Genomic DNA, 27,072 nt, shown 5'->3' with positions numbered 1-27,072 from the left:
CCTTCTCTAATATTTGACCAGATTCCAATGTCGTACGGAAATTCTTGTCTCTTTATGCGCACACGGACCCCGCCAGGGCCCTCCAGATACCCACCATAATGGCGGGCTCGTCGCAACAATGTTTCGTGTCTCTCAATCTCCCATGACTCAATGGTAGTAGTATTAGCACCAAGCGACCAAAGAGTCCGCACGAGAAGTATAAATAGCATAAAAACAGTCAGGCTGTTTACAACAAAGAGAACAAACAAATGGCCTAGCTGCACTACGCTTGGACCCAGGTACTAAGAGACGACTGTCAGCGCAAGGTGGATTATCGGAACGATCCTCTTCTTACGCTAGGAAGGTTCCTCGATGCCCACACAATCGACGCTCTTTCAAATAGGAGCGTTTCGAGGTAACTCATGCCCACAACTGCGTAAAACAGAAAGCGCATGAAGTGAGGGAATGTGAAATGCGAAACACAGTTTGCCGTCCACGGGCAGTGGTGGTCCATTTTGGGAATACATCTATCGCACGAAGTTAGTTCGCTATCGTATCTCAAATTATATTACGTGCATCGCCTACCTCTGGCATGTCTTGCAATGATGTGCTCGTGGTGGCTTGAAGGCTTCACATCTACGGCACCATCGTTGTCGGCCACTAGCACGGTCGGCTTCCAGTTGCTTGCCGTCTCGAGGCCTCCAGTCTCTAGGAACACGTCCTGGGTCTACAGTGCAAGCTCGATAGTAGCTTATCCAGATACAAAGGGCGAAGATGTTAATGCGCCATAATTCCTGCTCCCTGAGCGGTGCCGGCTCGAAATACTTGAAGAAATACTGCGACGTGTATGCGAGGAAACTGATCAACGCACAAACCGATGGAATCGCGAGTCGCGATATATGGAACGAAGAGCAAAGCATCCTTCTTTCAAGTCATGATCTGGCGCAAAATCCAGCGTATCGTTGGAGTTGGAACATTGTTGATATGTCTTCCACAATAATGTTCGGAAGGAATGGCCCAGAATTCGCTGACTAATATCTGCTCACGTGGCGTGTGCCAATCATGTGCGTGGAAATACTCGGTTGTTAGTATCCTTGATTTGCTTCCCTTCTTGACATGAGGATCAATCCTCCTCATAACATGCCACTTATTTATTCCATCTATATACTATAATTCTTATCATACTTCAACATTGTCTCCGTCGATTTTATAGGAGCAATGGTCTCTCGTTTGCATAAGTACAATCTCTAAAGATGCCGATCACGGCTCTTCCCCCGACCACTGTCCGAGCGATTGGCTCAACATCTGTAATAGCGGACCCGTGCTCGGTTGTGAAAGAGCTGCTAGACAATGCCTTAGATGCTTCTGCGACTTCTATAGGCATTGAGATTTCTTCGAACGCAGTTGACGTGATTCAAGTAAAAGATAACGGACATGGAATCTCTTCAGATGACCATGCTCTAGTTTGCAAGCGCACATTTACTAGCAAGATCCAGACGGTTGAAGATCTTCGGACCCTTGGGGGGAAGTCGTTAGGATTTAGGGGGGAAGCTCTTGCCAGCGCTGCCGAAGTATCAGGTGGTGTGACTATCACCACTCGGGTGGAGGCAGAGATGGTTGGCACCTCGATCAAGTATGGAAGAAATGGAGAGCTTATCAGGTACGGATACTATTCAGGCAATTATTTCCGTGAAGCTAATTACTCGTTTATGAAGCTCTCAGCGTGCATCACATCCTGTGGGTACAACAGTTCGTATAACTGGTCTTTTCAAGCACATACCTGTTCGAAGACAATCAGCTTTGAAGAGTGCGGTGAAGACTTTAGCACGGATCAAAAAACTTATACAGATATATGCTATGGCACAGCCCTCAAAAAGGCTTTCATTAAAGGTTTTAAAGGCAAAAAACGAAAACAATAATTGGATCTACGCCCCTGGGCGGGATGCAATGATCACAGACGCAGCATTGAAGATTGCCGGCACTGATGTCACTTCCAGCTGCGTCTTGAAGAAATGGCCTTCAGAACACAATGTAAACTCCGGACATCCCCAAGAGGAACATACATCCGAGGTTGGGCTTCTCGCCCTACTGCTGGATCTTGACACCGGTATCTTACATTGCCCTCCCTCTGAGAGCATGGCTAACAATAGTAGATTGCACAAAATTAAGCAACGCTGGCCAATTCCTAGCTATCGATGGCAGACCCATATCCAGCTCTCGAGGCATAGGGCAAGACATTTCCAAGTTATATAAATCATATCTTCGATCGGCTCTTTCCCGCAGTGAGAGCAGTCCGTCCATAACTGACCCATTCCTCTGCTTGCACATTCAATGCCCTCAAGGAAGCTATGACGTCAATATAGAGCCGGCAAAAGATGATGTTCTATTCGAAGATTCACAAAGACTAATTTCGCTTGTGGAGGACCTCTTTCGGAGTATGTACGGCGAGAGGGAACCACATCTCAAGAAGGGGCCGAATTCTACAAAAGGGAAAGGTGCGGTATCAGATAACGACGCGTTTGACCTCCTTTTAGCTCGAAAAAGCCCATCTAAAGACTCGCCATCTGTGGATACGAACTCGGAATCTTGTACGCCTCGCTTTGTCACGGCTCGCTCCCTTGCTCAGTCAGCAGACCCTTCGCCTTCCTTGCACGTTGTAAACGGCCAGTGCTCAGCCTCTTCTCAGATAAATAAAGCATCGAGTACCGAGAGCCGCAGAGGGTCTACTGATCAAGGGTTCTTGAATCCTTGGTCTATAACAAGGTTCAACGCCCCATTTCGCAAATCCAGTGAAAGCCAAACCCGAACTACAACAGTCCAGCGGCTGCCCATGAATGACCATGCCCACGTATATAAAAGACGCAGAGGGTCACAAGAAACGCCACGACGGTACTCGGCAGGCTCCTTTTTACCCAGTCCAACCTCATCAACTCCTTCAGCGTCGAGCTCTCCTCCAGACTCACGATCCTTTCTGGCAACCCAGGCGTCTCCCACAAGTCGTGGTTGTGATGAGGCCACAAGGGCTTCAAGGCAACGAGCCAAGGAAAAGTATGGTAACGGAGCGCTGGACACTTGGTTCGGGAAGACTACTCAAGTGGCACTCGCCCGGCTAGCTACTGAGGAGCCGTCGGATGACAATCAGCAGGAACCTTCGTTGAGTCAACTAGCGCATGAACGCTTTCGTTCTCAGGAGCAGTCTTCGCCCGAGTCATGTGAAACCACAAGCCGCACAATACCCATTCGGAGAGGCTCCGTTACCAGTACCCCCGAGAGTTCAGCTTTCTCGAGCACTCAACCCCAAAATTCTATTTCTATGGTAGCGCCGCAGGGTCCAGCTTCGGACGTAAAAGAACGGCGTCAAGAATTTCCGGTTCTTGAACAATGGTCTTCCAGACTGCATAGTCTCGCTAAAGACGGTCCAAAATCCGATTTGGAGACTGCTCTTGATTTCGAGCATCGAAAGAAAGAAGCCATCCAGAGACGAAGGGAGATTATCAAGGGCCGCCCAAAACCGCCTGCTTCGACTAACTCGCCGCATTTGAGCAGGTACCTTGCCGCGCGTGCTGCTCTGCGTCCCGAATCCAATGAATCCACTCACAACTTGAATTCACTAACCTCCGCAGAGGTTACGACAAACCAAATCTTAAACCCCCATGACCCAAGATCATACCTCATACGACATCAGGATGCAAGCCGACAGGACGAAGCACCGAAAGATAACAAGATTCGGCGTATTAACACGAGCAAATTACCATTCGAAAAAATACCAGAAGGCCATGAATTGCACGATATAGGAATCAATTTATCTACGACGCTCCCGGTCCTTGCAATATTATCAAAGGAAGTATTCAAGAGCGATTTATATACCCAATGTGGAGAGGATTTTGAAGCATTTTCTGCTTGTGATCTACAATCTGATCTCGTTGAATTATGGACTTCTAGATTGTCCGGCCTTATCAAGAGCAAGTACAAAGCAAAAGAGGGATCTGGAGAGCCTACTCCTCGATTTGACTTTTCGGCCTTGGCCGAGACGAAGAATAGTCATAATTAATGCATCTTATTCATGTCGTGCATGGAAGCCACAGCATAACAAATTTCTAATCCCTTGTCAAGGCGACTCAAGCGAGGCGGTTATGCATACATACATAATATGTTTATGTTCCTGTTTACCTTATTGAGAGTTTTCAAATACACCAAGAAGGTGGATCACTTTAAAGCAAGTCAAACTCTGGACTATGCAAGACCATCTCCGGCGGGGTTACCATATTCGGCAATCCGAACGTCACTAAATCGTTACAAAACTATGACATCAACCCCTACACAGCAGCTATAAAACCAACCATGACCCATTCTCTTTTTCGGAGTCAATTGCGTCCAATTCGCAAATATGGATATCTACGGCTCAAAAAAGCCTGTGGTCGACATCGACCGAACAATTGACCAATTAGCCGGGCAAAAGCCCAGGCTGGGCTTAACGGCCGGCGATGTCGGCATCTTCAAATCGACCATCCTCCCCTCATTCACCTTGCACACCGGACTCTCAATCGCGTCTTTTATCGCAGCTAAAACTACCGACAAGGGCGAGATCAAGGATTGGTGCTGGCCATCAAGTCAAGTGATCAACGCCTGGTGGAGCGCCGTTGGCCGTCAGATGTTCTATGAAAATGTTTCTTTCTCAACCGCGTGGAAAGCTATCCCCTGGACCGAGAAAGTGCTACTCAGCTGCGTGACGATCTGGGGTACCCGACTGTTCTACCGCATCTCAAAGAGAACCATTACCCGTGGCAAAGACGATCCAAGATATGATGAGATGAAGTCGAAGGAACCTGGATTCTGGAAATCCGCTTTCTTAAAGCAGTTCCTTCCCGAGGCTGTTTTCTTAACTCTTATAACTCTTCCGTTCACTCTGCCTTTCCGGTTAACTGGGTCATCTTTGAATTTAGACACTGACACTGCCGCAACCATTCGCGGTCTCGGTGTAGCACTCTTCAGCGCTGGTTTCGCTATGGAAGCTATGGCCGACTGCCAGCTGGAACTGCACCGCCAGGAACGGACTGATCTGTGCCGTCACGGTGTCTGGAGTATCGTTCGTCATCCGAAGTAAGTCGTCTCATAAGCTTAATTCCTACCGTAAAATGAACGACTGTTTCTAACGGGGTCATAGCTACTTGGGTGACGCTTTGGTGCATATCTCCTTCGTCATCCTCAACGCCGCGAACACCTTCAACCCCCTTGTGCTTCTGGGTCCAGTCGCCAACTACATCTACCTCCGCTTCGTGGGTGGTGACAAGCAAAATGAAGCCAGCCAGGAGGCCCGGTACAAGGAGCAAGACCCGCACAAATATCAGCAACTGCAGACATGGCGTCGCGAGAAGAACAGCTTCTGGCCTAGCCTGTCTGAATTGGCGAACCCGTGGACCTGGGCTGTTGTCGGCAGTGGATTGGTCGGTGTTGTTTTAGAAGAGGCTATTCGGGGATGGGCCTTGCAATGATGTTAGTATCCAATCATCTAGTATTGCAGTATATTCATAATGTATACGTTACGAATTTATTCCAAAACATACAATGTCCCAGGCTTAACCTAAAACACGCTCATGACTTATATTGAAAAACAACTTCCAAGCCACACCATAACCACCCTACTAACATACATGGAAAAGAATGAAAGAAAGAAAATCAATACCCCTTCCCTCTCTTATAGACATTCAACAACTCCTCCCCCCTCTTCACCCTCCCCACATTCTCCTTAACGATATCCAACGACCTCGGAAAATACTCCACCCCCAAAGAACTCACATGAGGACTAATCTGCACATTCGGAGCATCCCACAACGGATGCCCAGCAGGCAGCGGCTCAGGATCCGTAACATCCAACGCCGCACCACTCAAATCACCCGATTTCAACGCCCCAATTAACGCCTCCTGATCAAGAACCTTCCCACGCGATATATTCGTCAAATACGGCTTCGCCCCTTTCGATCCCTGACTAGCCGCCAAGAGCGCGAATTCCTCTGCCCCGAGAAGATGCGTCGTTTGCGGTGTCAGCGGAAGCGAGATGACGAGATGGTCGAGACCGAGAGCGAGGAATTCGCGGATGGATGCTTTGTCGGTTCCGTGGTGCCAGGAAATGGGGATTGTGCCTTCTTTGTCGCCTGTGTTGGGGACGATGAAGCCGTTGTCGTGGCGTGAGGATGGGGTTGGGCGTGGTGAGGCTGTGTAGGCGTAGACTTTCATGCCTAGGGCATGGGATACGCGGCCGACTGGTGTTTATCTCTTGTTAGCTGGGTTCTTGTTTACATTGGGTATTCTTAGGGGTAGATGTATAAATGTAGAAAGATAGATAGAAAAAAGAGAAGAGAAGAACATACTCTGCCGTCCAATACTCCCATACCCCAATATCCCAACCCGTTTCCCTACTTGATCGTGCACACCCTGAAAATACCCGCTATTGCTATCGCGCCATTCATGGTTCTTCTGCCCTTCGTACATGTATGCATACTTGCGTGTGTGAACGAGCCAGTTCATGACCGTCCACTCGGCGATCGGGGGCGCATGAACCCCCGAGCTGCTTGTCAACGGGATAGCAGTTTCCTTGAAGATGGGGTGCTGGATAGCATGGTCCAAGCCGGCGGAGAGGAAGTGGATAAATTTAATACTGTAGAGCTGTTAATATCATCCGATCGTCTCCCTCACAATTGGCTTCATGACTGCATATATATGCAAAAGCGGATTTAATAAATGTATTGTATATACATACTTCCCAGCATCCTCGGGTTTTGGGAGATTAGTAAATGTAACAATGTAAGATGCCTTCTTGGCTAGTTCTGCATGATTACACATCCAATAATTAGCTTTAGTTATATTGATACCGATAGACATAGGTAGACTGTAGGATATAACTCACCACTAGGAATATCCTCCCCCCTCTTCAACGTCACACTCGACACCTCCAGCCCCGGGAACTTAGCCTTGATCTCCTCCAGTTGATCCGGGGCTAAGTCCCGCATGAAGGTTATCAGTAGATGTTCTTTGGGTGCTAATGCTGCGTCGCCCATTTTGCTTGTCTTTGGTGTTTGGAATTGGTACTTTGGTACTGGTTATTGACTGTTTATTGCAACTGGAATTGCAGCTCCAGTGCTAAATATAATGGGAGATTGTCTATGATATGAAAAGTGTAGCCTATGTCGCAATTGAGAGGGAATCGCACGCGGCTTTTGGTGGAAAGTGGGGTTTGGTTTAAATGGGTTGGTTTCCTTATCGGACTGCAATGAAGGTTCAATTGAATTGATTTCTAAGCTGGGTTATTCGCCGAAACTGAACTTCTCAATCTTTGTTTTAGGATTGGATTAGGGTTCCAACGTCACTTGGCCGAGATATTTCCTTTTTTGATGGGTTTGGAAGTTTGCTGTCGATATATACACTACTGGATACTACTTGTACAAATATATTGTTTGGCTGGGATCTTATAATATAAATACATCCCCTCCCATATTATTAAAAGCAACAGGAGAAAAAAGAATCAAGGAACCCAAATCATGGAGTCCTACACATACCCATCCACCTCCCCCGTCGACCTCACCTCAAATCCCAATCTCTCATAAACAAATCTCCCCTCTTGCGTAGAAGACAAATACACCTCCAATCCATCTTCCCTCGCCCTCTCCAATCCCCAATTAACCAGCATCGTCGCCACGCCTCTTCTCCTCGCCGCAGGATGCGTCCCTATAATATCCAAAGCTACCATCGCATTCAAATCAGCACGACTACCCAAACCACCACCACCACAGCCTCAAAGTGACAAAAGAAGAAGAATAAAAAGGGACAAGAACATACAATAATACCTCTTATCCCCCATAACCTTGACCTGCCACTCATAATTACTACCAAAGAACCTCTCGCATAACGCCCCGTCACAGCTCTCCGGCCAAGGCGGACTGAGTCCATCCTCGAGTTCGTCTGTCTGTATCTCCTCGGACCCGGTCTTAGACTCCGTTGTTGGGGCATTGGACACCGGGGCAGGGAGTGACCAAAGCGCGAATCCCACAATCGTAGGCTCGTTTCTGGCCGGGTCAGCGTCTGTGTCGATTACTTTTAGGAGGCGTTTGCGCGGGTTCCCGATATCTTTTGTTAAGGCGCGTGTCCACCAGGTGTGCACGTCCGGTGTGCGGGGGAAGAGTTTCGTGTTGAAGGCGTCGGAGAAGGTTGTGAAGAAGAGGGTTGCCAGGGTTGGTGTGTCTGGGGGTATCGCGAGGTGGAGTTCTAGGGGCATTTTTCTTTTTTTATTCTCATCGTATGCTTTTATGTTGGGTTTTGTTGTCTTCGTTTGGATGGGAGGTGGATTGGTGTAAGGTGGGTTTTGGTGGTGTGGTTATTTTGTTCGATGTTCGATGCCAAGATGGGTTAATATAATTCGTATTAAAGGATTGTGTTAATGCTGTTCCTGGTTTAGTTTGCGTCGGATTTAATGGACTAGGGTATTAGTGTAAGGTTGGTATAGTAGTATTCTCTTTGCAGTGTAGGCGCGTGTTTGTTCTAGGGCCTTTTCTCGGTTCTCGAAGACGGTGATTAAGATTAATTTGCCGCCACTTGACGGTAGAATAGCAGGTGGCGGATCGGAGCCTATGGTATGAATAAAGCGGTTGCTTGTAAGGCGAGGTCATCTCTCATATTAAAACACATCCAAAGCAGTGCGTGCCCTGGTAAAGGCGAACTGCAGTTGTTCATTAGATTCCCGACTATATCGTGATGGACACGCACACGTACACGTACACATAGCCTCTGCTGAAGGACGGACAGTATCAATTAATATAGCACACATTACATCACAGCACATACACATTTCAACGTGAACCATATCATATCTTTTCGTAAGACCGTTCCGGAATCGTCACAGGACTTGGACCTGAAGCATCCTGGCTCCGCGATTGCGAAGGCAAGAATGATCTTCGATTGGACTGGCCATGTTGCATCGGCGCGCGACTCTCGCCGCCGCCGCCGTTCATTCCTTCGATCTCCCGTTTTACACCTTCGTACAGGTGCTCAATATACTGAATCTCCTCTTGTACGTCAAGTTCGCAGCCATCCAAGCAAAATTCACGTTCTCGTTGTTCAATGTATTCACGGATATTGCGCCATTCATTCTGGTAGTGCTTCAGTCGATCGGGCAACCCGGATCCCTTCAGGTAGGTCAGGATTCCGGCCATAATGGTGTTGATGGCGCCGAACGCAGTCACGGCGGAATGTGGACCTGAAGCGGCACCGAGGGCTGTGAGCGATGCGGCAACGACAATCTGCACATCCAGGCAGGTGTTGATGAGAATACTGTAGAAACGGTATCGCTTGGCGGTGGTTTGCTCTGCTTCGACCACTCGTGCGTAGATGCCGACGTTGGGCACGGTACGGTTATAGTGGTGGAGTGTATTCAATGTCGGGACGCTGTCGATGCCTGTGAGGGCACGGAAGACGAGAAGCTTGTCGCTGGGTGGAATCAGCGCGTTTGCTTCCGTTCTCGCAATTGTGAGGCGCTTTGCTCGAACTTCTGGTGGCAGCCCCATTGTTTCGCTGTGGTTATTCATCGTGGGTACACTATGAGCTGCTGTGGGGAGAACAGGGTCCGGATTGCCAATGAAGGCAGCCAACAGCCGTCTTGCGAGGCCATCGCGATGTGGGTATTGTTCGCTCGTCATGGTGATGGGAGGTGTTTTTTAGAGCAAGCGCGCCGCACGTAGCGAAGCTGGGGGGAGGCCCTATATATGCAGGGGACGGACGCTCCCACTTTCCCAATAGAATCCCGGGGTATGGGTCGCAATAATCATTGTTTCCCTGGCTTCCCTACGTGATCCTACCAATCTGTGAGACTCAGCTAGCCAAAATCTGCTTGATGGGGCACATTTTTCTGCAAGTGGCACGGACACCGTGAGTGACAGAGGGAGAGGAACCTGAATCAAAACCAATCATTGAAGCAGAGAGGTTCGAACGTGCCAAACTTTGGAGGGATACCCACACGGCTGGACCCTAATCACTGCAGATCGAGAAAGGTTTTGGCAAGCTACCCGATAGCCAAAGAGAGCGGACGGGAAATTGAGATACGTCTGGCATGGCACAGCCACTCATAAACAACTGTGAGTGGTTAAAATTTTGATGGCGCCTGTGGATCCGCCATGGGTAATTGGATATTGAACCGTGATAGCAGAGCTCATATGCAGTTAGCTCGAGCTAATGCCGGGATGAAATGCCGTGAATAAGGCCCAGTCTATCAGAAGTAACTGCATACATGTCAGCGACATTGGTCACATTGGATTCAAGCAGCCAACTAAACCTCACGAGACACTTTGCAACTTCGCTGAACGAAAAGGGGACCAAAAACAAGGACCAAAGCATAATCGCAAGAGGGTCAAATTGCACTTTGACAAGAACACCGCCGATCGGATCACAATGGGCATGGATCGGCAACACTAAGATTTTGGTTAATGCCGAAGCGAAACCCATGGATCCAGCCTGTCATATCGGTTCAAGTTGCTGATTTGCTCACCGTACATTGACTTTTCTCTGGTGCAGAAGCTAAACCCGCCTGTCAGAATCTCGGATACTCGTCGACGAATGATATAGATCATATCTCGGGGGTGGAGATGAGTTTGTAGAGTTAATTCTCCTGATCTTGTTGGTCAACATAATGCTTCTCATTCCTGGGTGGTGATTATAGATTAGGGCTTCAAAGTCAACAAGATGAAAGCGTATCATACTGTACATCAGCGATATAATTATAATATTAACACCGGGTAGTCAATGCAAAACGGTCAACAACGGATCAACACTACATAAATGCGAAATGCCACGAGAATACAGAAAACTAGCCACGAAAAAGTTCAAGTCAAGTCGTGTCGTCATGAGTATAGACCATCGCTACGATGGAACCCCCAACCTCCGCAGTCGCTCTCTTAACGCATCCATCTCGCCGTCCGGTTCGTTCTCGGCCTTCTTTAGGGAAACGGATCGATATTCGGTGTCCCCTCCAGGTGCTCCTACCGTCACCCAGACAAATCTGCTGCCACTTCCGCCCGATTGCGGTCTTTCCTGGGCACCCTCCCAGAACAACCCATCAGATGCAGATTGCTGGTCTAAGGGTCGTTCACCGAGGCGGCCAAGCTTAATCCAACCTTTGAGGACAGCCTTCATGAAAGTAATCTTCGGTAAAAACGCATTCGCCTCCAGGATGTCGCGAAGACGCTCATCCTTGGGAGTAGTGCCAGTGCCGTACGCGATACTAAGGAATGTACCCGCCTCGTCGGATGCCATGGATCGGCTATCGAAACCAGACGGGTGCATTTTTCCCTTGGAACTCAAGTAACGAGCAGCAGACGGGGAGAGATGGTAGAAGTCAATCCATGGTGACGAGCTTCTGGTGCGACCGGGCGAGATGACAACTTTGGTGTGATCCGGGAAATTAAACTACAGGATTAGGGCATTAGCAGGGGAAAAGGAATAGTGAAAAGGAAAGAAAAAAAATAAAGGATAAACTAACCTGGAAGGCACCATCACCGAACCCCCAGACGCCTACATTGCCAAACCGTTGGTAGAATTTGACAAATTGGCCATGATGGTCCGGTGGCAACTGGTCCTCGAGATACGCTTCATTCCTTCCCAGAGATCCAATCATATATTCACCAAATTGGTGTGCCAATTTGACACGTTTGATCTTTTCGGCGTCGGCCCGCGCGCATTCAACACTGGCATTCAACCGGGCCTTGTATACAAGGCCGGACGAGGAACTAGACGAACTCTCCCGTTCAAACACGGAAGGGGAGACAAAGGCGCGACGAATACTACCACGATTCTCGGGCAACTCATTGTCACAGTTCTCGTAGAACTCGACCAGCCTTCCATTGCGAGGGATAAGTTGTCCCGCTTCAGAGTAGGCATATGCCCCATTTTCTTTTCGCTCCTGATGCCTGGCTTTGCGTCGGATGTGCTTTTCCCCATCGCGCATGACAACCCCACTCGCTGGCTGTCCATTACCAGACTTGAATACACACCCGACACTTCCATCGTCCAAAACATACCCAATTCCGTACCGGTTGGTATAGTCCACCCATTTAATGACATACGTATGGGGCGCACGCCTCGAAGCTGTCCGTCGCCGAGCAGATGAATAAGGAACTAAGTTGGCCAGCATGTGCCGCAGGTCGGCGTTGACATCAATGACGGAGGACCGGGGCAGGAGTTCGCACGAGTCATCCTTATGGAAAAGAGGGTGCAGCCCTATTGAGGACCGTGGTTTACTTCCAGCCGGTGGAGATGCCTTGCTACCGGATCGGCTCGATTGTTGAGACTGAGCTTCAGCTGCTAAGCGACGGCTTTGAGCATCCAATTCATCCTTTGCGGTCAATTTGCCGCTGTCTTTGTGGTTCGGGGCGTCTCTGGGTTCGGTCTTGGTTGGCGCTCGTAAAGAGCTCTGGCGTGAAATGATCGGCAACTTCTCGGGAGCTGTAGGCGCCGACCGTTCTTTGGCATTAGGCAGGCCAGCTGATTCTTGGTTCGCTGCTTCCAAACGCCGGGACTGCGAGCGTGTCTTGCCGACAGTCAAAACACCAGCTTCGTGGCCAGTTTTAGACTCCACCGATGCGGTATTCCGCTCCGAGTCACGCAGTGACCCCGACACGCCACGTCGCGCGCGGATAGGCCTCTCGGCAAGTCCACCACTAGGCACAGGACCAACATCCAGGGCTAGCTCTCTCACCTCAGGAAGAGCTGGTTTTGTTAAGGCTGGTGGATCGCAAAGAGCAGTGATCTTTCGAAGTGAGCCTCGACCGATGGATGCCTGCTGTCGAAGGGTTGCAGCATGGCTCTGCGACGCTTGGCGCCGCTGCTGGGCTGCAGCAAGTGCCGCTTGTGTCCGTGTGAGCGACACCGAGTTGCTTCGCAAGGACAAAGTGCTCCTAGACGAGAGGAGCGTAGTGTCTTGTAGAGCGCCATCCCTACGACTTACTAAAGTCGCTTCAGGGATGCTCCAATCTCCTTCCGGTGCATGAGGATATCTGTAAACAATGTCTTCGGGCAGCGGAATCACAGGCTGGAGGCCGCGCTCCTCTTCCACTAGACATTCAGCAAACGCAGATTTGGAAGCGTTTTTCCCAGCAGCCTTGCGGGCAGAGCCATCTGGTTTTCGACCCACACCACAGAGACTGTAGAAGGCTGCCTTGCATATGGGGTACCGCTGGTTCGGATCGTCAACATATTCTATGTAACTCGCAAGCTTCTCATCGTAATCTAAGCTATTCCCAAACATCATGCGATCTCCCCGAGGTTCGTCCGGCTTCAACCATATTGGCTTGGCAAGGCAGCATGCCGGATCCAGTCTTTTGGGTATGCAACCCTCGTACATATGGAAAAAAGGGTGCTCGACAATGTCATCGGGATCTGGGCGTTCATTTTCTGCAAGGTTAAGACAAGAGCTAACAAGCGACTTGGCTTCCTCTGGAATATGGTTGGAACATTCTGAGTCCTTCGGCCAAACGTATGTGAGACTTCTGACTTTCTTATAGATCTCTTCTTGGGTCTTCGACTGAAATGGCGGGTATCCAGTAAGCATTGCAAAGCTAGAAGAATCGTTTAGCCCGGCTTTGGAATCTCCATGTCAGCAGTCAGAGAAAAAGTCCACTTACCATATCACACCCAATGACCAGATGTCAACCTTCTGTGTGTGACCTCCTTTACTTTTATCAAGAACTTCGGGGGCTATATAATTTGGCGTTCCACATAAGGTTTTTCTTCTTTTCTCATCCTTTTCAGATATTATCATAGCTGCGAGGCCAAAGTCTCCCACTTTAATATCCATATTCTGGTCAAGAAAAAGATTGCCCATCTTCAGGTCGCGATGTGCAACATTCCGCTTATGCAAATATTTCACCGCACCGCACAGTTGTATCATGAACCGCCGCACCTCCGGTAAACTGAGGGACCTCCTCTTCTTAACCATATCCATGACCGATCCATTAGGACACAACTCTAGGATCACGTATATACATTTCTCAAAAGCAAAAGCTCGGTGGAAGGTGACAATATGAGGGTGTCGCATTTTCGAATGGATTTGAAGCTCGGTGCGAAACTATCAGAGGCGCGATCAGTAACTATCAACCTTCAGTCCAGCAGGAGTGCGCTAGGTACCTTTTCTTGCATTTTTTTCTGTGCCATCTCTGACCTGACGACCTTCATAGCAAAGACGCGGTGATTCCGTAATAATGTGCCCTCGTAGCAGATAGCAAATCCTCCTTTACCTAGAAATGCCCCTGTCGAATATCGCTCCCCATCTTCTTCAGGTTCTGCAACCAATGACGGTGGCGGTGGCGCATGGTTCTTTGAGGATGCAGCCTTTTGAGCTGCAGCTGCAGCTGCAGCATTGCGATCTAAGACTTTGCGCTCCATGGGCTTGGGCTTGATGACTTGGTTTGTTGATCGCGGTGATAATGCCTCCATTTTCTTTTTTGAATTCCTCTTCTTCCAGGTCTCGCTATTGGTGGGTATCAATAATGGTGGTCGAGACCAATTGCGCAAGGGCAGAGAGACGGGTTAGATTCAGGCAGGGCAGTCGTAACGTTCATCAATTACAAAAACTCAAGCGCGGAAGGGGTATACTGGCGTGATAGTGCCTATGCTTCATCAGTATACCCCGAGGGAGTTAAGAAATAGTGAAATAAGATTCTCATCGGACAGCGCATTGATTACATGTGCTTGGGTAATTGCTTCCGCGATACCAACACCGACCCGAAAAGTAAAAAGAAAGAAAACACCCGACCACATGGGGAGACACTTACCAAAAATCAAACAAAATCAAACAATGCCGCTCAAAACAAGTATATGCATCCAACGCCGCTCCAACCGGACTGAAAGCCTGCGAGGGGGATGGTGGGGGATGGGGGGAGACGAAGGGATGACTACCTTACGGAGTCGAACAACGAGAGGAAATCCTACGACTGGTCACTAAACGGTTTACCCGAAATGGCAATCGATAAACATTGATCCGAATGCCGGAACAACGGGTATTGCTGACATCAGCGTGCACAAGTGCGGGATCATTATTACCTTATTTAGTAAGATGCTATGTGCACAGATGACGCACCATCTAACCCGATTAGACTCTGCAGTTTTGAGAGTCATGGACTTGTGCTACCCGCTTATTTCCTCACTCCCTATCCTTAACTTGTAACTCTTCTTCGCCCTCCTCTCCGTCATGTCCCTCACCTTAAAACTCTCTTCGCTCGCGATTCGAACTCTGTCAAAACCGATCGCCGTATGTTGACACTTACTTTATGCATCATACAGATACTGACAGCGGGTAGAATCGCATCAAAGCTCAGGCCCGCGAACATGAACGATTTCGGAAAGTCTGCGTCTCCATGGCGCAAGCACTTCATCGGTTCGATATGCGCCTCCGGTTAGGTGCTGTCCGTGACAATGCCGCCTCTCAAAAACGAGCAGCTGCCGAAGCCGCTCTCAGGAAACACAAGCCCACATCCCCCACGGTCAAGACAGAGGCGGAGGCGAAAGCAGAAGAAGATGCCATCGCAAAAGCCAAAGCGGCCGCCGAAGAAGCAGCGAAACCAGCCCCGAAACCCCACATTCGACCCCTCTCGGAATCTAAGGCGATCGAGTCTGGCGCGACATTCATCAGTGAGACATTCTTATTCATTGTGGCAGGTGGTTTAATAGTATTCGAATCGTGGAGGTCCCGACGGAAAGAGAACACCCGAAGAGAGGATGTCGAGACTCGATTGGCCGAACTCGAAAAATCCGAAAAAGCCGCCCGAGAAGCTCTTCTGGCAGTGGAGAAAGAGCTTCTAGCACAGAAGGCAAAGCATGGCGGGCTGTCGAAATCGTCACCTAGAATTCTGCCCCGCGAGGTCTGGGACGTCGAGAGACAACAGGAAACAGAGCAGGTCGAAGAGCAAGGCTGGTGGGCTTGGATCACATCCTATCTACCAGTTGGTCAGACGCCAGAACAGCAAGCAGAATCAGTCATCAAGGAAAGTAAGAAGACAATTCCAAAGGCACCCATGCCTGTTGGCGAGGCAGTACCAGCACAGGCTCCCTCCAGCCACGACCAGAGTTTGGAGTCGAAAAAGGCTTGAGGGATTATCTACTCATGGATAGATTCTTTGCGTTTCTTTTGTACAGATATTATTATAGAACTCATTGTTGAAGGCGTGTGTTGGTCTTTTATATTTTGAATATCCGGGATGCGACATTTAGATACCCTTCTCTGTTACAAGGGAGAAGAAGCAGATGACTTGAACTCCTCTCTTACCATTGACATGTGATACAAGTGTACATAACTCTGACTTCCTATGTGCCTAACAACACCACTCTACACAACTATGAATACCCAAATCAGTTTTTCTCTTTCCCTTGTTCGCGGGCAGTTCTGCACCACGCTTCGGCGCCGTGCCATCTGGAAGGTCATCGGTCCTGCTTTAACCGCATCCACAATGGGACTGGAAGGTGTGCGGGCTGCCCTAATTTCCCTGCGTAACTATATGCCTGACAAATGCTCTAGAAAGTGAAATGCAAGATTGCGATCTCAGCTTGCAGTTGCAGTCCTTGTCCCTGAGAATTCTTCTCCTCAGCCCCTCCTCGATTCAAGCCTCCGACAATGAGAATACGCCCTCTAGGTTGATTAATTTCTACCACTCTTGGAGTAACTCACATTGCCAAAAATATGCAATCGCCTTCTTTTTCTCAGAAAACTCATTTAACAGCGCCAGTGGAAGGTGTGATCTGGACGGGCTGTTGGCTCTACAAGCGTTGTACGAAACATAGCATCATCAGAAACAGATCATGTTTTGGTACTGACTAAAGCACAACACACTGACAGAGTAGCCGAATGTCTACCAGCTCCAATCCCGATAATTCCCATACCTGACTCGTCCTGTTTCTTTTCATGCCTCGAAGAGTATACGGCTAGTCTTGCTGAGATACCTTTGCAAAATCCGTCTCTTACAGATTCTATGACTTTGCTATCTCATGTCACTTCTGCCCACTCCAGCGTGCTCTCCGACCAGGAGAGGAATATTCTAAGTGATCTGTTTCCGTCACTCAGAAGTTTGAGTCAAGCCGCTCGCGCCTTAGAAGGATGGGAAGTTTTAGTGGACTACCTTGGGGAGATGCGAACAAGAGAAATTGCAGAATTCTGGGATCATGATAGGGTATGTGAATGACGATGTATAGAAGTGCAACTTAATTTGTTTGTTTGATTTTAATTGTTAATTTTACTATTATTCTCCTCGAACCAGTTAGGCTTACTTACTACAAGGCTTTGCTAGTGGTCAATATATATAATTGTAGTAGTGTAATCCTAACTCCACTTATCCCTGGACTACCCCTTATTGCCTCAGATGCATTATACAATGACAAATTGAAAGATTTACAGAGTAAAGTCGACCGACTTCGTCTTCATCCCAAGGGATTCCCGTATTGGGCATCAAGGGAAGCTTTTTTGTCGATAAATCCTCGAACTATAGGATGCAGGGATGACGTACGGAGACCTTAGACACCAATGGAAAGTGGCTGCCTGAGGCTAATATATCGCTCCTTTTGAATCTCATACAAATAGGCCCCAAATCAACCTTACATAAAACGAATACGGAGAACACATAGATAATCTTGAGGAAATCTATTAATAGTAATAATATATTGAATGTCATCTTGCAGTACAACCCTGGATCTCCAGGGACAAGGCACCAATTTTGCCGCCAGAACCCTGAAAGGAAGAGGCGAATATTGTCAAGATTATTAACCAGTACCAGACCTTGGATTTTAAGGGATTGCGCGTTGTCGACCTGAAGGGAAGTCAACCCAACGGTGCCACACGTGTGTGTGTGGCGCAGACGGAGGTTCCATCGGCTGTCCCGCCGAATAACAATAGCGACTTGACAGTCTGCGTCTTGTCCTCCACAGGCACCACATCGTCATTCCTCCTCCTTCTCCCCCCATTCTCTTGCATCACTCATTCTACGAGCGTTGTTCCTTTTTACACTTCTTCACTTTCTTTATTCGTGTGTGTATACACTTGGAATGAGCGACCTTTCTTTTCCGCTGGTTCCCCTCAGTTCTTAAACGCTTACTTTACAATACCCCGTTTCTAAACTTATACACCAACATATCTTGACGCCTGGGCGCCCAATCCGGGGTAGTCGGTAACAACAACCATGGTGAGTCGCCTCTTCCTCTCTGTCTGGCAAACTTCTGCATGCGATGGTGGCCTGGAGTTAAATCCAAGAAACAAATCCGCTGACGCACTATCGCAATTAGGGACACTCACGACGTCCTGTTGGCGGGGAGAAGAAGAGTCGAGGCTTCGGTCGCTCGAAGGTCGCTGATGTAGGTGATGGGCGACAAGCGGGAAAACCTCAGGTCAAGAAGGCCACATTTGAGACAACAAAGAAGAAGGATATTGGTGTTTCGGATCTTACATTGCTGAGCAAGATCTCGAATGAAGCCATCAACGACAACCTGAAGCTTCGCTTCGAGCATGACGAAATCTACGTAAGTTGATATCGCGGGCATGCGCCAGACCGGGACTAAGTGTTTTATCTCCCCTAGACGTACATCGGACATGTGTTGGTGTCCGTGAACCCGTTTCGAGACTGTAGGTAGACCCATTGAGAGGTATGGCCAGGGGATGGACATGAGCTGACTGACCCCTTTTCTAGTGGGCATCTATACCGATAATGTCCTCGACTCCTATCGGGGTAAGAATCGGCTAGAAGTTCCCCCTCACGTCTTCGCAGTTGCAGAATCCTCGTATTATAACATGAAATCCTACAAAGATAACCAATGTGTGATCATTTCCGGAGAGTCGGGTGCGGGGAAGACGGAGGCCGCGAAGCGGATCATGCAGTACATCGCCAGTGTATCCGGCGGAAGCGATTCGTCCATCCAACAGACGAAAGACATGGTTTTGGCCACAAACCCGCTCCTTGAATCATTCGGTAATGCGAAGACGCTGCGCAATAATAACTCTTCTCGGTTCGGAAAGTACCTGGAGTTGGAATTCAATGCTAATGGTGAGCCGGTTGGCGCCAACATCACCAACTACTTGCTGGAGAAATCGCGAGTCGTCGGTCAGATCGCCAACGAGCGAAACTTCCACATCTTCTACCAGTTCACCAAGGCAGCGCCGCAGAAATATCGAGGTATGACTTCTGTCCCTAAAACAGCGAACATGGTCTAATAAGCGGTAGATATGTTTGGCGTACAGCAGCCCCAATCCTACCTGTATACAAGCCGCTCAAAATGCTTCGACGTGCCCGGAGTTGACGACAATGCCGAGTTCAGGGATACTCTGAATGCAATGGGGGTGATTGGGATGAGCGAAGCTGAACAGGACAACGTCTTCCGAATGCTCGCCGCCATTCTGTGGATTGGAAATGTTCAGTTCGCTGAGGATGATTCTGGAAACGCTGCTATCTCGGATCAGTCGGTTGTTGATTTTGTCGCTTATTTGCTGGAAGTCGATCCTGCCCAGGTGAACAAAGCGCTCACCATCCGCATCATGGAAACCGCCCGTGGAGGCCGTAGGGGATCAGTTTACGAAGTTCCTCTGAACACCGTCCAGGCCCTTGCCGTACGTGATGCGCTATCCAAGGCGATCTATTTCAATCTTTTCGATTGGATCGTTGAACGTGTCAATCAGTCCTTAACTGCCAGGGAACCCGTAGCGAACTCAATTGGAATTCTGGATATCTATGGTTTCGAAATCTTCGAGAAGAACTCTTTCGAACAGCTCTGCATTAATTATGTTAATGAGAAACTCCAGCAAATCTTCATCCAATTGACCCTGAAGGCTGAACAAGACGAATATGCTCGCGAGCAGATCCAGTGGACGCCGATCAAATACTTTGATAACAAGGTGGTATGCTCGTTGATTGAAGACAAGCGGCCACCTGGTGTTTTTGCTGCCCTCAATGACGCTTGTGCAACAGCGCATGCTGATTCTGGCGCTGCGGACAACACCTTTGTGGGAAGACTGAACTTCCTCGGGCAGAATCCAAACTTCGAGAACCGACAGGGTCAGTTTATTGTCAAGCACTACGCCGGTGATGTCAGTTACTCCGTAGAGGGCATGACAGACAAGAACAAAGACCAGCTGCTGAAGGATCTCCTGAACCTTGTCGGATCGAGCGGCAATCAGTTTGTCCACACGCTTTTCCCTAACCAGGTCAACCAAGATGATAAGAGACGTCCACCTACTGCTAGCGACAAGATTAAGGCTTCCGCTAACGACCTGGTGGCTACCTTGATGAAAGCTCAGCCATCATACATTCGTACCATCAAGCCAAACGACAACAAGGCCCCGAGAGAGTACAACGTTGGAAACGTTCTGCATCAAATCAAATACCTCGGTCTCCAGGAAAACGTCCGAATTCGACGTGCTGGTTTCGCTTATCGTCAAACTTTCAATAAGTTCGTGGAGCGTTTCTACCTTTTGTCCCCGAAAACGTCCTACGCCGGCGATTACACATGGACCGGCGACGCAGAATCAGGCGCTCGGCAGATCCTCAAGGACACTAGCATTCCCGCAGAGGAGTACCAGATGGGTATCACGAAGGTGTTCGTCAAGACCCCCGAAACGCTTTTTGCCCTAGAGGCTATGCGTGACCGGTATTGGCACAACATGGCTATTCGCATCCAGCGCGCATGGCGTAACTACCTTCGCTATCGTATTGAGTGCGCCATCCGCATTCAGCGATTCTGGCGTCGCACCACCGGCGGTCTTGAACTCCTTAAGGTGCGTGATCAAGGCCATCAGGTGCTCCAAGGTCGCAAGGAACGTCGCAGAATGAGTTTGCTCGGCTCTCGACGATTCCTTGGTGACTACCTTGGAATCGGTAACAAGGGTGGACCGGGAGAGATGATCCGCAACGGTGCAGGCATTAGCGGTAAGTGTATTATTTGCCACTTGATAGTCGACAATGCTTGCTGACTTTATATAAGGATCGGATGATATCCTCTTTTCTTGCCGTGGTGAGGTCCTGATTTCCAAGTTTGGTCGGTCTAGTAAACCTTCTCCACGGATTCTTGTTTTGGTGAGTGACTGGATGATGCCGACAACAAACTAGTATCCTAACAATTGCAGACAAACCGGCATGTATATATCGTGGCACAAATTCTTGTCAATAACCAATTGCAAATTTCAGCTGAAAGAACGGTGCCGATTGGTGCCATCAAAGCTGTCAGCACCTCAAATTTGAAAGACGACTGGTTCTCCTTGATCATCGGTGGGCAGGAACCTGATCCTTTGATTAACTGTGTCTTCAAAACGGAATTTTTCACACATCTTCAGACCGCTTTGCGTGGGCAATTGAATCTGAAGGTTTCTGAGAAGTAAGTTGTGTCCCTGTGTATTAGTTTTCCACCACTAACTCAATATAGCATTGAATACAACAAGAAGCCCGGTAAGTTGGCTACGGTTAAAGCTATTAAGGATCCGGCCGCCTCTCCGAACGTTGATACCTACAAGAGCCACACTATTCACACCAGTCCCGGTGAGCCCCCGAGCTCGGTCTCCAAGCCGACGCCGAAAGCGAAGCAAGTTGCGGCACGGCCAGTCACCAAAGGAAAGCTGTTGCGCCCCGGAGGTCCTGGTGGCGGGCCATCGAAACTGGCGTCCAGACCTGCATCCAGACCTACACCCAAACCTCAACCTCTGCCTCAATCACAGCCGGCTACGGCGCAACCAATTCCTGCCCCTCAGCCTGCCGCCGTTCCTAGACCAGTTCCCCAGCCCGTTGCAGCCGCTGCCGCTTCTCATACACGGAATGCCTCATCCGGCTCCGTGAGAGCTCCGCCTCCGCCACCGCCAGCGAGTCCCCCGGCGCCGAAGAAAGCAACAGCGAAGGCCTTGTACGATTTCACTAGCGCACAGTCCAACGAGCTGGACATCCGGGCGGGAGATGTCGTGCAGATTGTATCGAAGGAAGGGAACGGTAAGTTTTGGCTTCCTCATTTCTATGCTTACGAGGCTAACGTGTACTAGGTTGGTGGTTGTGCATGAACATGGCAACTTCCGTCCAGGGCTGGACCCCCCAGGCGTATCTTGAAGAACAAGTCGCGCCTACGCCTAAGCCTGCTCCCCCACCACCACCACCAGCCGCACCTAGGGCAAGCCCGGTGCCGTCTGCCAACGGAGCCGCCGCTACTGCGGCCGCGGCGAAGGCCAAACCAGCACCTCCTGCGCCACCTGCGAAGCGCCCGAACATGGCTGGAAGAAAAGCGGTGCCGGCACCTCCACCAGCGCCTCGGGACAGCGCCGTGAGCATGAACTCGCAGGACTCGTCTGGCGGTAGTGGTCGCGGGACGCCGAACAGCACCTCGAACGCCAGCCTAGCAGGAGGCCTCGCAGAGGCATTGAGAGCACGACAACACGCGATGCAAGGCAAGCACGATGATGATGATGAGTGGTGATTGACTTGCGTTTTCTATTCCTACTTTCTATTTATTCCATTCTCATTCCCAATATCCGATTTTCTCTCCCCGAGTTCTAGCTTAGAGTTTTGCTTTGGATTTGCTGGTCTACTGATACCATGGGATTCATTGTTTGGCGCTGCATGAACCCTGGCTGTTTAGATATAAAATAGAATGGTTGTTTAAAATTTCACCCTTCAAGAGGCATAGCATATATTTATTCATGCATTCAAAAGTAGCAAATCATTCTGTATATCATTCTGTCATGTCCAAGAATATAACATAAAACCATATACCATATTCACACGAAAAGAAACAAATTAAACCCTAAACCAACCTATTTGCTCAGGAATTTGGCGGCCAAGTTCATCAAAGCAGGCCCGCCGCTACCAGACGATCCACTACCCTGACTCTTCATATACATCTTCATAGCCATCTCAGCGGCCTTGTTAACAGCCGACTGCTTATCATCGGTCTACAGCAACCCAAGTCAGCATTCACCCAAGGCCAAATCCACAAAACATATATATATAAAAAGGAAGAAACAGAACAAAACTCACCACATTGCCACTCGAATTCTTCTGTTCCCAAAGCTTAGCAGCCTGGCTCATAGCCATACCAATGAAAGCATTCTGATCACCGCCCGAAGAGCCACCACTCTGACCGGAAGAAAACATCTTCAGCGCCTGCATGGCAGCGCCAGCGCCCAGGGAGTTCGAGTCATGGGCCTTGCTGCTATCATTGTCATTGTAGAGCTGCTGGTGGGACTGGACCATCTGGTCCTCGTCGATGTCGGGGGAGGAAGAGCGGCCCCGCTTGTCCTTGATGAAGTTCAGGGCGGTGCTGAAGAGGGACGAGTCGGAGGAGGAGTCAGAGTGCTGTTGGGCGTGGGCGAGGGCTGGGCTCACGTCGCTGTCGGAGAAGCCGTGGGAGGAGGGGTTGGAGTTGTGGTAGCCGCCGTGGGAGGGGGGTGGGGCGTTGTAGGAGGTGTCGTTGTAGGAGTCTCCTCCGTAGCCTGAAGAGGGACGGTCGTTGTAGCCTCCTTGGTTGCCGTGGGAGGGACGGTCGTTGTAGGAGTCTCCTCCGTAGCCTGAAGAGGGACGGTCGTTGTAGCCTCCCTGGTTGCCGTGGGAGGGACGGCCGCCGTAGGAGTCTCCTCCGTAGCCTGAAGAGGGACGGTCATTGTAGCCTCCCTGGTTGCCGTGGGAAGGGCGGTCGTTGTAGGAGTCGCCTCCGTAGCCCTGAGAGGGACGGTCGTTGTAGCCTCCTTGGTTGCCGCCGTGGGAGGGACGCTCGCTGTAAGAGTCTCCTCCGTAGCCCTGGTTGGAACCACCCTGGTTGTTGTTGTTGTTGTTGCCGCCAGAGCTGTTAGTGGCTTGACTAACGGCCTGGGAGACGGCGGACTGGAGCAAGTCAGAGAAACCCATATTGATTTTCTTTTGGTTGCGGTGATTTGATGAAGAAAGGTAGAATATGATCTAGGAGGGAGGAATTAGGGGGGAAGATTTGTTGTTTGTATGGTATTTATTTCCGAGAGGAGGAGGGGCTGCGGCTGTGCTTTGGTTGAGCTGAAGATCGGCGGTGGGGTTACCCAGCCACAGCCCCGATCATTGGGTACCGATCGGATCACACCGATCTTTGGCCGCCACACAGGTATTACGTAGACCTTCTTCATTTGATGAAAACTGAAAAACAAAAAACAGATGTGCAGCATTCAATTCAGTGGTATCTCGTAACGCAATCAGCAATCCTCCCAGTATGTTGTAGATACAGTAAAACATGAAAGAAGAAGGAAAAGGAAATAAAAAAGTAGAGCAAAAAAATCATGCGGAGATTTCATAATGAGGTGCTTTCATAGCAAACACTGAATCCCCCTTTCCCGAAAAATGCCCCCCCCCCCATCGACTATCGTTCCACATCTTCTTTAGGTTCGACCAACCAATGGTGGTGGCGGCGCATGGTTTCTTTGAGGATCAAGCCTTCTGAGCTGCAGCTGCAGCGGTAGCAATCCGATTGCTACACTAGTAACATCCCCTCATGTTCTTCGTCGCTTAAATTCCACCAGAAACGCATCTGTCGCTCTCGTTCGCTAAGAACGCATCGCTCATCCTCGTCCAAGTCGGACTCTCGCACCCATTCATTAGGCAAGCCCCGTACTCCGTAGCGCTGGCCCCATTGGCGTCGCTCGTATTCCATAAATCCACCGAAATGCTCATCGGTATTGGCAACCCAGACCGTGCTGCCGTCCGGAGAGTAGTCCGCACCACCGATTTCCCCAAAAAAGTCGTGTACCTGCCGCGTTTGGTATGTTTGCGCGTTGATGATCGAGATGCGATCAGCCGGTTCGCACAGCAGTAGCGTGCGTGGGCCGCCGCCGACCGGCGAATATCGGAGGGATCGATACCCCGCGACGTCCGACTCGATCTTCTCCAGAACGCGCCAGGTCCGTGCATCCCAGATGATCACTGTCTTATCTTGGTTGCTGGTGGCGATATGTCGCATATCGGGAGACCACGCGCATGCAAACCCAAAATCGCGATGGCCTCGGAGGGGATGTACAGGTCGTCCCGTGTCTGCCTCAACGACCCAAGCGTCGGGCGAGTCACCAATAACACACCGCAAACGTCCATCCGGCGACGTCGCCGTACAATTAATGGCGCGCGACAGCTCTTGATCTGCAATGAAGGTGTTGGTCTCTACATCCAGCACGCGGAGGTGTCGGTCGTTGGATGCAAAGATGCCCATTGGGGACCGGCTCGTGCGACTGGGGACGACATCGATATGGTTAGTGATCCCGTTGGGGTCCTTCGTCACGAAACCTTGCACGCCACCTTCCTGCGTGCCCGTTGCTCGCACAGCGTATTCACCTGCAAACCCACCAGCGATGGCAACATCGTGAGCCGATTTCATAGTAGAGATCTTCACGGGCGCATGCAATCCGGATTCGGCGGACGGCTTGGACAGATCGATCAAGCAGCTCACGTCATCATAGGCAGGCGCCCAGGAATACACTTTTGACTCTTGGGCAAAGTGCACCGTATTGTGGGCTGCAACCGACATCAGATTCCGGAGTTGAAAGTGCTCGATCGTAGCTTTATGCTTGGTGTACATAGCCTTTTCCCGGAAGTAGAACTCCTCCTGAGATAGTCGCAGCCCCGGCCGTTGATTTGAGTACTCTAGGTTATGGTACGACGTATACCAGAGGTCTCGCAGCTCCCGGGCGTCTGCTCGCTTGACTCGTAAGGTCTCCCACCATGGGATCTGTTGGATGTCATAAAAGTCTCCGGTGTACCCACTCGGCCGTGCGATCTTTGCTGGAGGATTCCAGCCAAGGATGTTGGAGATGGGACTCGGTGGCATTGCCGTCGAGATAACCGGAAGACTCGGTATCGAGGCCGCCGTCGACTGCACAAGCCATTGAGAGATAAACTGGTCGATAGTAAAGTTCCTTTCATGGGCTGTCGCACACAAGACAATCAGCATGGGCTCATTCTGAGCAAGTTATATAATACAAGGGTGGAAGGAAGGAAAGTTGGCCCTATAAGACCATGAAAATACATACTGGTTCCGTGTATGACGGAGGCAGGAAAGCGGGGATCGCCAGTCAAGTCTCCACCGCTCCAATCCTCGCCATCGGAGGGATAGTTGTGGTCGTCAGGGCCAGTGACTTCTGTTGCCTGCGAGCCAAGGTCATGATCTAAGCCTCGATAGAAATCATCGTAATCAACTTCTGATAAGTCCCCGGCCTGGTAGGCTTCGATCTGTTCAGCGAAATCTTCGTCGTAGTCACCGCCATCTTCATCCGAGTAGAACTTCTCCGCGTCGTCGAGGAGATCGTCTTGCTCAGAGATCGGGGTAGACGGATCTTGATTCACGGGGGTGTCGTAGTGTGTGATCAGGGCTGCGGCATCTTCGTCTTCGTCTTCACTATCTTCCGAAATCGTGGAAATGGCGCGCCTGGCTGTTGCGTGATCGATCAAGTGGTGAACCAGCGTCTCCATGCCGAGTTGCCCGTTCTCATACGGCGCGAGGGGTACCCCGCCCAGGTCGGACAATACATCCGTCATCTCTGAATCTGACATGTACAAGTCGGTGGGTGGCGATGAGTGACGATGGATGGTTCCCTCATCCCCTCCCCCTACACGGCGAAAATAGGAATCGCGATCGATCACCGCATTTACGACCTCTGAGACAGCCAGAAAGTTGGCTTCATTGGTCGCGACACTCGGGTACTGAGGCAACGCCATGAGGGCAGAGATACCCGGGTCCGTCGGGTTGAAAGCACTTGAGACCGCATCAGTATCGCTCAACACCGGTTGCTGATCCCTTGTCACCGGGACGCCTTCTTGGGTGGAATAAGGAGGCCGACGATGCTGCGACGGGGCCGGGGTGTCACATGACGACGATCCGGGCCTCGTATCGCGATCACCTGGGCATACTGACGAGCTGGACGACGTCAAAGAGATATCAGATCCACTCTGATTAGGCATTGCCGTTTCATGGAGCGCCTCGTTCGGAAGCCGACAACTCGACCACAAGAGCTTCGCGCAAGCCGCGGCAAGGCAAACAGAATAGCAATAGACGAGACCAGAACGCAATGTAGTTGAAGGGGGCCTGATTGGCACCGGAAGTCAC

At 50.0% G+C, this 27,072-nt stretch overlaps 10 protein-coding genes across 10 annotated transcripts; 4 read left to right on the top strand and 6 right to left on the bottom strand.

Annotated features, from left to right (window-relative positions):
- Positions 1-1,232: 1,232 nt before the first annotated feature.
- On the top strand, positions 1,233-2,232 carry AO090005000569 (putative DNA mismatch repair protein; the record flags this gene model as incomplete). The annotated part of the gene is made up of 2 exons (XM_023234044.1): positions 1,233-1,639; positions 2,169-2,232. The coding sequence occupies 2 exons, from the start codon at positions 1,233-1,235 to the stop codon at positions 2,230-2,232; spliced, it is 471 nt and encodes a 156-aa protein (XP_023089011.1).
- Positions 2,233-4,366: 2,134 nt separating this feature from the next.
- AO090005000570 (DUF1295 domain protein) lies at positions 4,367-5,471 on the top strand (the record flags this gene model as incomplete). The annotated part of the gene is made up of 2 exons (XM_001817564.3): positions 4,367-5,079; positions 5,144-5,471. The coding sequence occupies 2 exons, from the start codon at positions 4,367-4,369 to the stop codon at positions 5,469-5,471; spliced, it is 1,041 nt and encodes a 346-aa protein (XP_001817616.1).
- A 184-nt stretch (positions 5,472-5,655) lies between these two features.
- AO090005000571 (D-isomer specific 2-hydroxyacid dehydrogenase family protein) lies at positions 5,656-7,034 on the bottom strand (the record flags this gene model as incomplete). The annotated part of the gene is made up of 4 exons (XM_023234043.1): positions 5,656-6,191; positions 6,348-6,634; positions 6,737-6,803; positions 6,884-7,034. 4 exons carry the CDS (start codon positions 7,032-7,034, stop codon positions 5,656-5,658), a joined length of 1,041 nt encoding a protein of 346 aa, XP_023089012.1.
- Positions 7,035-7,409: 375 nt separating this feature from the next.
- On the bottom strand, positions 7,410-8,248 carry AO090005000572 (GNAT family N-acetyltransferase; the record flags this gene model as incomplete). The annotated part of the gene is made up of 3 exons (XM_023234041.1): positions 7,410-7,434; positions 7,533-7,701; positions 7,813-8,248. The coding sequence occupies 3 exons, from the start codon at positions 8,246-8,248 to the stop codon at positions 7,410-7,412; spliced, it is 630 nt and encodes a 209-aa protein (XP_023089013.1).
- A 586-nt stretch (positions 8,249-8,834) lies between these two features.
- AO090005000573 (uncharacterized protein) lies at positions 8,835-9,665 on the bottom strand (the record flags this gene model as incomplete). Its single annotated transcript, XM_001817567.1, has 1 exon — positions 8,835-9,665. The coding sequence occupies one exon, from the start codon at positions 9,663-9,665 to the stop codon at positions 8,835-8,837; it is 831 nt and encodes a 276-aa protein (XP_001817619.1).
- A 1,216-nt stretch (positions 9,666-10,881) lies between these two features.
- On the bottom strand, positions 10,882-14,451 carry AO090005000574 (CDC5/polo family serine/threonine-protein kinase; the record flags this gene model as incomplete). Its single annotated transcript, XM_023234040.1, is given in 5 exon segments — positions 10,882-11,427; positions 11,501-13,605; positions 13,651-14,083; positions 14,114-14,134; positions 14,143-14,451. Coding segments are annotated over 5 exon segments (3,414 nt in total).
- Positions 14,452-15,371: 920 nt separating this feature from the next.
- On the top strand, positions 15,372-16,103 carry AO090005000575 (OPA3 family protein; the record flags this gene model as incomplete). Its single annotated transcript, XM_001817569.3, has 1 exon — positions 15,372-16,103. The coding sequence occupies one exon, from the start codon at positions 15,372-15,374 to the stop codon at positions 16,101-16,103; it is 732 nt and encodes a 243-aa protein (XP_001817621.3).
- Positions 16,104-18,179: 2,076 nt separating this feature from the next.
- On the top strand, positions 18,180-22,437 carry AO090005000576 (class I myosin myoA; the record flags this gene model as incomplete). Its single annotated transcript, XM_001817570.3, has 9 exons — positions 18,180-18,182; positions 18,283-18,516; positions 18,574-18,619; positions 18,684-19,166; positions 19,215-20,912; positions 20,968-21,059; positions 21,110-21,357; positions 21,406-21,959; positions 22,010-22,437. 9 exons carry the CDS (start codon positions 18,180-18,182, stop codon positions 22,435-22,437), a joined length of 3,786 nt encoding a protein of 1,261 aa, XP_001817622.1.
- Positions 22,438-22,774: 337 nt separating this feature from the next.
- AO090005000577 (uncharacterized protein) lies at positions 22,775-23,864 on the bottom strand (the record flags this gene model as incomplete). Its single annotated transcript, XM_001817571.3, has 2 exons — positions 22,775-22,912; positions 22,998-23,864. 2 exons carry the CDS (start codon positions 23,862-23,864, stop codon positions 22,775-22,777), a joined length of 1,005 nt encoding a protein of 334 aa, XP_001817623.1.
- Positions 23,865-24,453: 589 nt separating this feature from the next.
- AO090005000578 (WD40 repeat domain-containing protein) lies at positions 24,454-26,927 on the bottom strand (the record flags this gene model as incomplete). Its single annotated transcript, XM_001817572.1, has 2 exons — positions 24,454-25,895; positions 26,000-26,927. The coding sequence occupies 2 exons, from the start codon at positions 26,925-26,927 to the stop codon at positions 24,454-24,456; spliced, it is 2,370 nt and encodes a 789-aa protein (XP_001817624.1).
- Between the last annotated feature and the right edge of the window lie 145 nt (positions 26,928-27,072).

Source organism: Aspergillus oryzae, chromosome 1 (genome assembly GCF_000184455.2).
Source record: "Aspergillus oryzae RIB40 DNA, chromosome 1".
In the NCBI taxonomy this organism is placed as follows: domain Eukaryota; kingdom Fungi; phylum Ascomycota; class Eurotiomycetes; order Eurotiales; family Aspergillaceae; genus Aspergillus; species Aspergillus oryzae.
Note: the sequence above shows the minus strand (reverse complement) of the source record. Positions and strands in the feature narration are given on the sequence as shown.